The 13,642-nt window shown below is 37.8% G+C and overlaps 1 protein-coding gene across 4 annotated transcripts in view; it reads left to right on the top strand.

Annotated features, from left to right (window-relative positions):
- Positions 1–9,152, top strand: part of PPP2R2A (protein phosphatase 2 regulatory subunit Balpha) — an 86,022-nt gene extending 76,870 nt beyond the window's left edge. For all 4 annotated transcript variants that reach the window (XM_086703417.1, XM_086703416.1, XM_086703419.1 and 1 more), the window contains exons 7-10: positions 905–1,069; positions 1,994–2,163; positions 4,782–4,873; positions 8,151–9,152. In XM_086703417.1, coding sequence (XP_086559543.1) covers positions 905–1,069; positions 1,994–2,163; positions 4,782–4,873; positions 8,151–8,430 — 707 coding nt within the window. In that variant the 3' untranslated portion in view covers positions 8,431–9,152. The remainder of the gene's footprint in view (positions 1–904; positions 1,070–1,993; positions 2,164–4,781; positions 4,874–8,150) is intronic.
- The last annotated feature ends 4,490 nt before the right edge of the window (positions 9,153–13,642 follow it).

Genomic DNA, 13,642 nt, shown 5'->3' with positions numbered 1-13,642 from the left:
AGGGTTGTATATAAATATATTTAAGTTTGTCTTCCTTTTATTTTTTAAGGTTTTGTAAATGTTAGCAGTTATTACCGCAAGTATCATTGTATGTATTTTTAAATAGACCTCATTTGAAAAATTAATACCTTACTGGAATTTATACTCTACCCATATTGTATAAAAGAGCCTTTTTCCTCCAGTCTGGTCCCTTTACCAGTCTCGTTAGTGAAAAGTCCTATTTATCAACCATTTATGTTTCTTTTTGTTCTTTTCTAGTTTTTACATTAGGTACATCAGCTCCATTTTTGTGGTGCAGATAGGTTCCCCTTGAAGTTTTTTACTTTTGTTTGGAATGTACACTAACTCCTGTCAATATTTAGGAAGATAACTTATCAATCGGTTCCTTGTGGCTTCTGGGATTTGTGTCACACTCAGGAAAAAAAGGCCCTGCTACCTTCTTTTTTTTTTTTTTTTTTTTTTTTTTTTTTTTCAACGTTTATTTATTTTTGGGACAGAGAGAGACAAAGCATGAATGGGGGAGGGGCAGAGAGAGAGGGAGACACAGAATCGGAAACAGGCTCCAGGCTCCGAGCCATCAGCCCAGAGCCTGACGCGGGGCTCGAACTCCCGGACCGCGAGATCGTGACCTGGCTGAAGTCGGACGCTTAACCGACTGCGCCACCCAGGCGCCCCGGCCCTGCTACATTCTAACAGGATATAGAATTCACCCATGGTTTCTTCGAAGATTTTTCCCCAAGCGTTAGAATCCCTCTGGGATTTATACTCCTTTAAGGAGTAGAATGCAATTCAGAATTAATACTTGTGCTTAATTAAGTTTATGAATGAATTTTAGATTTCAGAACTGCAAAATTATATTTGCCCTTTTTTCTAAGTGGAAATTCCTTAATAAAATGCTATTCAGATATTGTGGATATCAAGCCTGCCAATATGGAAGAGCTAACAGAGGTGATCACAGCAGCAGAATTCCATCCGAACAGCTGCAACACGTTTGTATACAGCAGCAGTAAAGGAACTATTCGGTTATGTGACATGAGGGCCTCTGCCCTCTGTGATAGGCATTCTAAACGTAAGTTTACTGTGTCTTTTTTTCAAATGATAACATTTTCTGGTTTTTTGAAACTAGTGTCAGATGTGGTGACTGCATTTACGTAGGTTTATAAGTCTGGGAATCTGTGTGCCCAGGGTCTCCCGTGCCCTTTGCCAAGCTGCCTGACTCTACACGAGGCTCTGGAGCTTACTCCACTGGAACAACATGAAGGCCCTCCTGGGAGCATGTCTATCGATGTCCCAGTGGATATATTTTTAAATGGAATATGATTTTTTGGGAACCTGGGGTTAGGCTCTTCAACTCTGTATTAAGTGTAATCGGTTTTTTTTTTTTCCTCCTTCCCTTCCCCCCTCCCTTCTCTCTTTTCCCCCTGCCCTCCCTTTGTCACTTTCTGTTTTGAGTTTTCTCAGAAGACTTTTCTGAGAAGAGCTTTCCTTGGTTTCAAAAAAAATGAAAAAGCGCCAGGTTAAAAAATTAAGGGTTTACATTATTATTGTCTTCATGTTACTGTAGACGTGAAATTCATTTGGTACGTGCCTTTTATCAAAACAGTTTCACCTGGCCACTAAAACAGTAGACTCTGGAATGAATTTGGACGGTGTGTTTCTTGCGGTGGCAGTACAGGCAGTTGTGGAGGATGCGGAACCCGCAGACCTGGTGCACTCTGGAGCCCGAAGCCCTGGGGGGAGCTTAGCTCCCTTAAACCAGCCGTAGGGCTCTGGGTGTGTGCTATGTACTTGGGCGTCTTCGACATCGGCACTAAATCACTCCTAAGAAACCTCCAGGGAGGTTATGTTCGTGTAGCCAGAGAGAGGTTTTTCAGTTCTATATACTAGCCTGTCACTCTGACTCACTTGTAGGAAGTTTGTGAATGGTTGTCTCAGCAAGTGCTTTGTCCGAGCCAGAATATTATACAATTTGCCCTTTTTTGCTTGTTTTTAGTGTTTGAAGAACCTGAAGATCCCAGTAACAGGTCTTTTTTTTCTGAAATCATCTCCTCTATTTCTGATGTAAAATTCAGCCATAGTGGTCGATATATGATGACTAGAGACTATTTGTCAGTCAAAATTTGGGACTTAAATATGGAAAACAGGCCTGTGGAAACATACCAGGTATTTGCAGTTTTTTCTTTCAATGAGCATATACCTTGTTTACTTCTAAGTCTTTATAGTGGATTTTGTACTACATGTTAATCCCAGTACAGCATGGTCAGCCCATAGGCTTTTTCCTTCAGACATCCATTGAGTATGTTGCTTCGCCTAATGTTAATTTTATGTATACTTTTGTAGGTTGTGTTGTCTATTCAGTTAAAGTGTGATTTTGCTACCAGTTTGGTTCAGTAGTAACAACTTTTCTTCCCCACCCCTGTCTACATTTAAAGTGAGGAGGGGAGAGCAAGCTCTCTATTAATGTCTAGGTGGGGAAGAGGATTGGGGAGAATGGCCAGGAGATGTCCTGGTTGGAGTGTGCACAGTAGTAGTTTAAAACTGAAGCTGAACTTGGGCGTGCCCAGTCAGGTGGACCGGCGTTCTGCCTTTTGGCTGATAACTGTTGTCTTAAGCTAAAGGAGAAGGGCTTGAAAGCCCAGCAGACGGCTCTAAGTGTTGCCTATCTGTTGTAGGATGTTAGGTCTGGATTCTCTTCTCATCAGCCAGCCACTACCATTGATCCCCTGTCTCTTCTAGAGAAGAGAATGAAGGTGTGCACAGCTGGGAACAGGGTGGGGGGCAAGCAGAAACCTGGGTGAAGCCCTAGGCTACAGTGTAGAAAACACTTAACACTGTTGTATGAATAGAGAACTTATAAACGGTACCTTCTTTATGTTATATGTCTTCCATAAAATTAGAACAACGTTTCTCTAACTTTTTAATCCTCTTTGACAAACATAAACTACTTAAGACTCTTCTTAATGGTATTTGAAATTTTAAAATAAATGCTATGTTGAAGCAAAAGCAAATACATACTGCTTTGTTTTCACGTTACATTTGTGTGACCTGCAAGATTGTAATCTATTTCCTGGGGTTCCTCACCACCACCACCCCATTGCCATAGAGAGTAATTGATTTGAACCTTAACTTCATACACTTAAAATTGTTTGGTGAGAAACCCTTATATGTGCATTCTAAAACTTTGTTGGATGGTTAGGATTTACCTCGTTTTACCAGATTTGCAGGTTTTCTGCTTATGCTGAATTAGTGATTCAGAGTAGAGTCACATTATACTCAAATGTAATGTATGCAGATTCAACTCTTAACTGAATTTATATAATCCTCTTTCTGAGCTGTGTGACTAAAGCGTATTTTGAGCTTATTAATTTTTTGCCTTCTAACTCTACATGAGTTACAGTTCTTCTGTGTTAACAAATTTGTGCTTAGTGTCACATAGACATGGCTGAATCATTCCACTATACTTAATTGAAATGGACACTTAAAATGACTTAAGGTTGTTTCGTAAAGAATAGAGAATTCTAAGCATTTAGAAGGTACCTGCTCTTTTCTGTCATTATTTATTTTATAAGGCCCTCTAAGTAAAGTCAGTAAGATAGAGACCCCTTTTTCCCTCCCTCTGGTCACAACAAAAGCTTTGGAATGTCCTTTGTAATTTAACGGTGTTAATACTGAGAAAAATGCATCATTTCTCAGAATACTTTTTAAATACCAGATTTAATGATTTTTCTGGCTTATAACCCTTGTGAGATACTAGTGAGTAAAATACAGAATTATACTTCAGAAAACCAGTACCTCTTCATTAGTTTTTGATACTCCATAAGGAATATCAAGTAATAACCAATTTTTTTAGTGATGCATACCTCGAGTAACTATATGAAGTTGATCCTTGAACAACATGGTTTGAACTCCGTGGGTCCACTTACACGTGGACTGTTTTTCTATAAAAACAGTATAGTGCCATAAATGTATTTTCTCTTCCTTATGATTTTCTTAATAACATTTTCTTTTCTCTAGCCTACTTTATTATAAGAATACAGTATATAATACATATTACATATAACATTAAAAAAAATACATGTTAACTTTATATTATCAGTAAGGCTTCCCCAGCCAAGAGTAGGCTATTAGTAGTTAAATTTGGGGGAGTCAAAAGTTCTATATGGATTTTGACTGCAGTGGGGTTAGCACCCCTAATCCTCATGGTGTTCAAGGGTCAGTTGTAATTTATCACCAAACCAGGGGCGCATATGCTGCGCATAGTATGGGTATGTAATGACAATATAGGGCTTCAGTTATTTATGCCCAGGAAGTAGTTATTTAAAAAGGAAGTAAAACATAATACTGAGTTCTTTATCAGTAATTTATGGATTGAAAACCAAGTGTTAACATATTCAACTACAGATATAATAATAATAGTCTTTAATTATCATTCTCTTATCTGTACCATTTTCAAATGTTCTCTACCTGAATAATTAGTCAGGCCTATAAAGTGTTCATTTGCCATGCCCCAAAGGGTATTTTTCTCTGTCCTACAATGGGAAAATGTGTGTTCTTGGAAAGGGGCTCATTTGTTTGTAAAAGAATAAAATTATTGCCTTTATTGTTACCAAGAGAATTGAATTTTAATAAGATTAAGTAAAGTGTGTATGTATCTCTGTATATTTCTTTTTAAAAAAAAAAACAAGTAAGGATTTAGTTAAATTGTTTTCCTAATATCAATCAGCAGATATTAAGATATAAATAAATATATCTGTAATAATGCATTTGTACTTAAAACTCAGGTTCATGAATACCTCAGAAGTAAACTTTGTTCACTGTATGAAAATGACTGCATATTTGACAAATTTGAATGTTGTTGGAACGGATCTGACAGGTAATTGATTTTAATTTGAACTTCTCATTCAATTGTGCATTTCATTAGAGGAAAGAAATTTGCTATTTCGCTTCTATGGTTGCCACATTCACTAAAAATACAACTTCTTTTAGATTGACACAAATTATAAATCCTGACTTCATTTTCTTTCAGTTTCCTTGAAATAAATTCAGTAATCTTACAGCAGTAACAGCAGAAAAAATTAAACCTGTTTCACTAATAAATATGAAAATGCACAAAGAAGTCTCAGGATCTTAAATTATGACTTAAATGTCTTTAAATATTTCCCTTTGTGAACCAGATCAATGACATTTTTGACATGTCAGTAGTTAAAATGGTGAAATTTCAGTTTGTTCATCAAGTATGAAACTGTTTTTAGAAATATTTAGTCAGTGAATATTTCGTTTGGAATGCTACACACCAGTTTTTCCAGACACTACATTAATATCTCATGGAAGTGGTAATTATCATCTGTAATTTTAACCATATTACCATGAGTAATTAGGATTTTTATAATCCAGAACTTTGGCATGGTATGCTTCATTTTTACCATGTCATGAATGTGTGTATCATTATTTCCAAGGATAAATAAGTCTTAATCTTTCAGGTTTTAGTTTCAATAGAACAGAACATGGTACAAGAAAACATAATTTGGGGATTACCTAAACTTGCCTTCAAGGTAATTAGAGGTACTTGTAGTTTAATCGGTGAAGCTTGATAAAATTTGAGTCTCGTGGTATTAATGTGTTAAAGAGGATGATAGAACTTAGATCGTTTATCTTTGGTATGACTTTTAAAAGTACTTTTATCTGATTCTAACATGACACCCAGTAATAGGCTGACCAGAGTACACCTAGACTAGGAATAAGCAAGCTTTGCCTTTGAATGCACTAACCCTGAGGCATCGAGAAGTTTCGAAAAAAGAAAAGAAGAGGAAAGGAGAAATTAGCAAGTAGGAAGAGAAAGAAGACACTGATAGAATAGAATACGGCACACTGCTACAACTAGTTCTTCCTCACACGGTTTAAATTGTTGATTTCCCTTAACCTTAAAATAATTTTTTGGAAATGATTTCAAACTTACGGAAAACTTGTAAGGGTGACACGTCTTATTTAGCCCTTACTCAGGTTCTCCTGGTACTGTTTGCTGGGTCATTCTCTTTTGCTGGGTCTTTTTTTCTCTCTCTCTCTAAAGACATGCAGGTAGGGGCTCCTGGGTGGCTCAGTTGGTTGAGCGTCCAATGCTGAATTTCAGCTCCGTTCACAATCCCCCGGTTTGTGAGTTCGAGTGCCGCGTCGGGCTCTGTGCCGACAGTGCAGAGCCTGCTTGGGATCTCTCTCTCTCTCTCTCTCTCTCTCTCTCTCTCTCAAAAGAAATAAACAAACATAAACTAAAAAAAAAAAAGACATTTAAACAGACGCACATTATTTGTGAACCAATTGAGAGTAAATTCCAAACATGCCCCATTGCCCTTAAATTTAAATTAATGAGTATTTAAATTTAATAAGTATTTCCTAAAACATAATAGTTTCTCCCATGTGATGGCAGGGCAGTCCTCTAAAGCAGAGAAACTCGCGTTGGTGCAGTCCTCCTGTCTAATCCACAGAGCCCATTAAACTTTCCCCAGCCTCGGGGTGCATGGGTGGCTCAGTCAGCTGAGCCTCTGACTGCAGCTCAGGTCATGATCTCACACTTCTTGGGTTCGAGCCCTGCGTGGGGCTCTGTGCTGACAGCTTAGAGCCTGGAGCCTGCTTTGAGTTTTGTGGCTCCCTCTCTCTCTACCCCTCCCCTGCTCGCTCTTGCACTCTCTCTTTCTCTGTCTCTCAAAAATAAACTTCAAAAAAAATTAAAAAAAAAAAAAAAATCCCCCCCCCCCCCCCGCCCCAGCCTTCCTCAGTCACGTCCTTCCTAGCAGAGGAAAAAAATCTGATCAAATAGCCAATCCAAAGATATATGTAACATTTAGTTGTCCTATCTCCTTAGTCTTCTTTAATTTGGAACAGTAGTTCTTCGTGTTTTCCTTGTCTTCTGCAACTGTGGCATTTTTGAAAAACAGGCCAGTGATTTTATAGGATGTTTCTCAGTTGGAGTGTTGTCTAATGTTTCCTCAGGACTTGATTCAGGTGACACATTTTTGGCAGGTGTACCACAGAAATGCTGGCCTAACGAAACCTTTTAAATAGACGTACGTGTCCTAATCCATTAAAACCTCACAGATTCAAATAATACAAGGATGCCGGTCTAAATTACATAAATCCTTTTAAAAGAAATACAGTTTTAGTACCTTCAGGTATATGCACCTATTTAAGTTTGATTAAAATGTTGTCAAATGTCCTTTGGGGGAATTGACAGTACTGTGTAACGTACGATATGTGCAAATACTAAGAGTTGTTTTCAAGTGGTAAACAGTTCCTTGATAACCTGTGATCTTATTTACAATAATAATTTAAACCATGTGGGAAGAATGGGGGAAGTAATAATAGCATCAGACCCTTTCCAAATAAACGGTTTCAAACTTAGGTTTTGTTTACTGGGATACTTAGTAAGTGTTGAGTGGTGATGGATGGAAGGTTGAACTGACAAAGAGCTACCCTGGGTAGGATTAAAATTTGGCATCCTTTAAACGGCTGCCATTAAAAATATTGGTCAAAAAAAGTGCTTCAGATGTATTTAATGTCATAGGTAAAACGACTTTCTGTTCATAAAAACTTCATATGCTACTCAGTATTCTCAGAAGCGGATTTCTTAAACCATTCATAAGCTAGGATGATCCCAGCCAGACAGCATCCTGGGAACAAGTTCTCTAGTTTATCATTTAAATCACAAAACAAAGCGTTGGTTTCTTATGAGCGGTTTTATACCTTGCGGTTTGGGGGTTTCAGAACCTGTGGTCCCACGGTTGGTACTTCAGAAAGCTACAGGTTTGGTCAGTCACGTAACAGCCTGTAGGGGCAAAAATGTTCGACAAAGGTGACGTCAGTACTAGTAATCAGAAGCTGCCCTTGAGAATGCTTCCCGCGTTGGTGATGGTTTGGGTAGTCATGAAAAGGAGTCGATGACAGAAAACCAAGCTCCCTAGCCCTAGCCCCAGACTAGTACCAGTTTGTTTGGATGGTCTCGGGGTTGGTGTCAGCAGCCCTCTTCCTAAATCCAGATGTGCTCGAAGTGCCTATTTCCTGTGGAGCACGCTGGACTGGGTTTCATCCCTGAACCAACGCGTTGTACTGGAAATAAACTCTTTTCACTTATTTGACTGCACACTTGTTTGCTTTTGCAGTGTTGTCATGACCGGATCTTACAATAACTTCTTCAGAATGTTTGACAGGAACACAAAGCGAGACATAACCCTAGAAGCGTCGCGGGAAAACAATAAACCTCGCACGGTTCTGAAGCCACGCAAAGTCTGTGCAAGTGGCAAGCGAAAGAAAGATGAAATAAGCGTTGACAGCCTAGACTTCAACAAGAAAATACTTCATACGGCCTGGCACCCCAAGGAAAATATCATTGCTGTAGCTACTACAAACAATCTGTATATATTTCAAGACAAAGTGAATTAGGGTTGGCGTTCCCAGCCGAAGAGCCCACTTCCTGCTTAGTTGAGATAGTTGAATCTAGCATTCGTACCTAAAAACGAGAGAGGTCCATTGTGGCGCCCCTTTCCAGTGTTTGACAGTGTGCCATTCGACAACACATTTTTTATAGCTACATGGAGAAATCTCTGTGGATTCTCACCGCGGTGTTCTCCATGTCTGCTAGCCATGTAGGTAAGGGTAGGGCACTTTTAATTTAAATGACTTCTTGCACCATCTTGCCTAATGGACTAGATTGGACTGTGTCAACATTGATTTCCTCCACTTTTTATGCCTTCCATTGTGATGACGTCAAACACAGTGAGAGCCTTCAGTCATGCTTATGGGATTTAATTGTGTATCCTCATTACTGTATCATTTGTGGGGTACACCCCTCCCCCTTTTTTAAATTAAACACAGCTCATTCTTACTGTGGCTTGTAGCATTCCTCCTCTTCTGGCCTCCTGGACTCTTCCCCTCCGTCTCTCTCACCCCTGCCCCTCCACCCAGTCTTGGTGGTGGTATATTAAAAAAAGAAAGAACGAAAGCACACGAAATGAGTCAGTTTGGGGTCAGTGGTAAAGGGGGTATATGTTGCGAACAAATGTTTTAAATAACAGTTGGCTGTAATCACTCCTTGCCGTGTCTGGCACCGAAAATAAGGAAAAAAAAAATACTACTACTGAATAAAAGTGACAAAGAATGGAGAATCTGGTTTTCTTTTTCTTTTTTAATCTACCTCTCTAAGCCAATATTTTGTGTCATACTTTTGGGCGCAGTGAAATGAAATGAGTTTCCATTGTTTAATTGGTATTTTTGTTAACTGTTTTTAACAAGTGTTCTTTTACATGGAGAAGAAGGGGTCTTGGTTCTGTATGAACATGTTTTGAATATATATTGGTATTACTAAGGATTTCACAATCTATAAATTGCTATTAGAGATTTTTTTTTTTACTGTGGTTATAAGTATTGGATACATTGTATCTACACTTAACTCATCTGTTAATGAAATTGTTGTAAATGGGAACCAAATTTGTAGAACTTCATTTTTAAAGACTTTTTACAGTGCTTAATTTCATTTTTGCCTTACTAAAGTTAAAGGTTTAAAAAACTTTCTTAACAGGTTAAAACTTTTTTTGTCATTCACTCATAAGACATGACAAAACTATCCTCCAGTGATTTACATAGATAAAATTGACACTGCACTAAATATTTTTTTTGTATTTTCCTGCTATCAGATCTGAATGAAATGTACTTTGCCATAGATATGTTTTTCCTCTATTTTTGGTTTTCCAAAGTATTAATATTAAAGACAAACTTTAAAGGTTCAGTGTTCAGAAAGTGCTTAATGGACTCCCAACAGCTGCCTCAAATAAAAATTTAGTAATCTGTAAATGATTACATTTTCCTTAAGTGGTGATACCTTTTCCAAAGATGAAGAGTACTCCTATTTTTTAATGGGTAGAATGTACCTTTGTCAGTCTTGCAGAAGCTTTAATGGAGAAGAAAATGGACTTTATTTTTAAAACTATAAATTGAGTAGGCATGTATATTATTAGAGAATGGTTAGGATGTTTTGGATGAGCAGTAATAGACAACCTAGAATTTTGGAGGACTCTGAGTGCTTCATATATATATATATATATATATATATATATATATATATATGTCCACTACCTATGGTTCTATTCTCATCAATGAAAGATGATGAAGCAATTCGACCGTAATTCCCTCTATACTTATACGAATATTATGTCTTGTAAGTCAACATTTTTAGCACACAGGAGAAATTTTATGTAATAAAATTACTGTATCTTTTGGACTTAACAAATTGGAATTTGTATTTAAACACGTTCTATGTCTGGAAATTCTTCAAGTAATGGCACTTTTACTAACTTATTTGGGGATCTTGGGTGCATTCCTAATTTGTTATTTATTCTTTACACTTGACTCGGAGTGGGATGTTCTCCTGCCACAGTATCAAACACTGATGCTCGTCTCTGATCAGGCGGCTTTCCAGATCTACGCGGAAGATCGTTTCCCTAAAGTTTGGGTGTAGATCTTGAGATTAATACCACCAAACAGCTCTTGGAAATTCTCTTTGGATTCAGCAATAGCTATAATGATTCTCACTCATGACACTAAGGGTTAGTTTTTTATGTTTAAGAGAAACATTACTACAGTTAAAATGCCTCCATAAAGGAATGCTATTACAAATTGTAATGATATTCTCAAGTATCCATTTTTACTTATTTGATGTAGCAAATTAGAAGCCCAGCCACTCATCTCATATGGTCATGGTTAATCTTTTTATTAATAAAAATTTTGCTTAGAATAAACTTAGTCTTGTCAAGTTGCTTGTATTCTATTGACACCTACAAACATTCATATTCTATCCCTTTTGTCTTAACCTGTTTTTAAAATTACAGTAGTTGAAAAGGAACTTGCATTCTGTTAATCTCCTTTGATCTCTTTAGTGGCTGGGCAGTAGTCATCTTATAAATCTCTGTATTTAGGTGAACAGCTGTTCATGTAACAACTAACTACTGGACATTAAACTGTCTTCTGTGAAGCCCTTAGTCCTTTGGAATAAATGACTCCACGCCGGGCACCTGGGTGGCTCAGTCGATGAAGCATTCAACTCTTGATCTCGGCTCAAGTCTTGATCTCAGCGGGGTGCGTTCAAGCCCCACGTTGGGTTCCACACGGGGCATGGAGCCTATTTAAAAAACCAAAAAGACATCCATGCACTTTTTTCTCATTTCAAATTGAAGTTTTGTTTTTTTGTTCGGTTTTTTTTTTTTTTGTTTCTGTTTTTGTTTTTTAGTGAGGATCTTTATAAACCTTAAATGTGAGGATTCTGGCTACAGATACTCCTAAAGAAAATGAGAAGTATGAGAACAGGTTCTTGCAGTGTGTAACTATTTCAAGTAATATCTTTTTGGTCTTGGAAAATTTGTATGTGAAACCTAAACACTACTGATCAGTGTTTTTAGTTAAATACAAATCATTACCTTCTTGGAGAACACTGCTTCAGCATTTTTTTTTTTTTCTTTAAATCACACTTAAATTCAAGTGGAGATAATCACTTCTGGAAGAACAGAACCAAGCCTAGAAAAGAGAAAAGATGAATGCTAGGTAATCAAGAATCAAGTCAATTTACTTTAGCATTTGAGAACATTACTATTTTTGGGTCTTATTTATTCAGTTGGTTGATAAGGTGTGTGGTGTGTGTGTGTGTGTGTGTGTGTGTGTGTGTGTGTGTGTGACCGTGACTAAAAGTTTTTCACACACCTTTTCCCCAAACCTTAGAACCTGACCCTGCTTCATTTTGTAGAACTGCATATGAGGTCAAAACATCCTCACTCACTGTTTAGTATTATCAAATGCTTGGTGAGCTTACAAAGCCTTGGGGGTGTTCTCAAATGCCGAAGGTAATTTTTTAAGCTGGTGATAACTTTAGTTTTGTCGCCTTGCCATTTTATTGCATAGTGGTATCAGACTTTTTACATCTCTATGTAAGAATTAAGACACGCCCACCAAAACTTCCTCTTTGGCACAGTAACTGTCAAACTGAAGGCACTTCAAAGATGCCTCCAAAAGGAGAAATTTAGCAAAGAACTAAACTTGTTTCTTTTAAAGTTCTATGCTTCTGCTCAGTAGTAGGTGAATAGCAACAAGTTATTTGAGGGCTTTCCCACTAGGGGGCAATGGTTAAGTCCTGAACAGCATTTACCAGGTATTTTTAAGAATTCATTAACAGGAGAATTATATTCCTATACTGGAAGAGCTTAATTATCAAACACTAAATTGGGAACCAAATAAAGGGGAAGCCCAAGGTATACTTCCGTCCAAATAAAACCAGTATTCAACATGACCTAGCAGTACTTATTAACAGGCCCAATGATAGAGGATGGATCCCACATGTCACTTATGAGGTCTTTTGTGATCCTTTCTTACTGAGGAAGCAGCAAAAGTGAAATTACGAAAGAGTCGAGCGCTCCTTTGTTTCAATCCTAGCCTACACAGTCTGGCTACCCCTTTGCAAAATCAGATCCTTAAGTGCCATGTTCGCTTTCTTATTTACAAGGAGACCAGGAGTTTTATGTTGATTTAACTCTGGGCCACCATTTCTTTAAAAAAACAAAAACCGGGGCGCCTGGGTGGCGCAGTCGGTTGAGCGTCCGACTTCAGCCAGGTCACGATCTCGCGGTCCGTGAGTTCGAGCCCCGCATCGGGCTCTGGGCTGATGGCTCAGAGCCTGGAGCCTGTTTCCGATTCTGTGTCTCCCTCTCTCTCTGCCCCTCCCCCGTTCATGCTCTGTCTCTCTCTGTCCCATAAATAAATAAAAACGTTGAAAAAAAAATTTAAAAAAAAAAAAAAAAAAAAAAAAAAAACCTTCTAGACCCTGAATGCACGTTTTTCAGAAAGTACAGAAGGAAAAAATACCCCACCAGTAATCTTACCATGCAGGGAAAACATAGTTGCCTTTTTTTTTTCTTTCCATAAAGAATGGAATCATGTGTACAGTTTAATGTCCTATTTCTCTGCTCAACATCGTGCCGAGCAGTGTCCCAGATCAGATACGAGATTTCCCTGTGTGCAAAGCCTCACGTTTGTGGATCATCCACTATTTATTTCACTGGTCCCTGTTGTGAGGGCTGAATTTTGTTTTTATTTTTGCAAACAGAAGTATTGATGGGTCCGAGTTTTAGGATACATTCCTAGAAACACAGTTACTGTGTTAAAGGCTATGGATATATTTAAGATGCGATGCATGTTGTCAGATTTACCTTCCAAAAATGGAAGTTCCATCACTAGTGTGTGGGATTACCCGTATCTTCACACTTACAAAATCTCATGTTTCAGTTTTATTAATTTGAAAAAGTCAGAAATGGTACACCAATTTGTGTTTCCCTACTTCTAGCCAGGTAACTCATTTCTGTAACACAAGACACGTATGTACTCTGTAAATATTTTCTCCCATTCTGAGCCAGTCTTTTCTTCATTCTCTTAACAGAGCTTTTTGAACATCAGCAGTTCTTAATTTTCACAAAGTCCACTTTAGCAACTTTAATGGATTATGCTTGTGGTGTCATCCAAGAAACCCGCCCAACTTAAGGTGACAAAGATTTTTTTTTTTTTTTTCTTTAGAACTCTAACAGTTTTAAGTTTTTACATTTAGGTCTGTGATGCCTTT

This window comes from Puma concolor, chromosome B1 (genome assembly GCF_028749965.1).
Source record: "Puma concolor isolate L17-30 chromosome B1, mPumCon1.1.hap2, whole genome shotgun sequence".
NCBI lineage: Eukaryota > Metazoa > Chordata > Mammalia > Carnivora > Felidae > Puma > Puma concolor.
The sequence above is the reverse complement of the archived record's forward strand: the minus strand, read 5'-3'. Positions and strand labels throughout refer to the sequence as shown.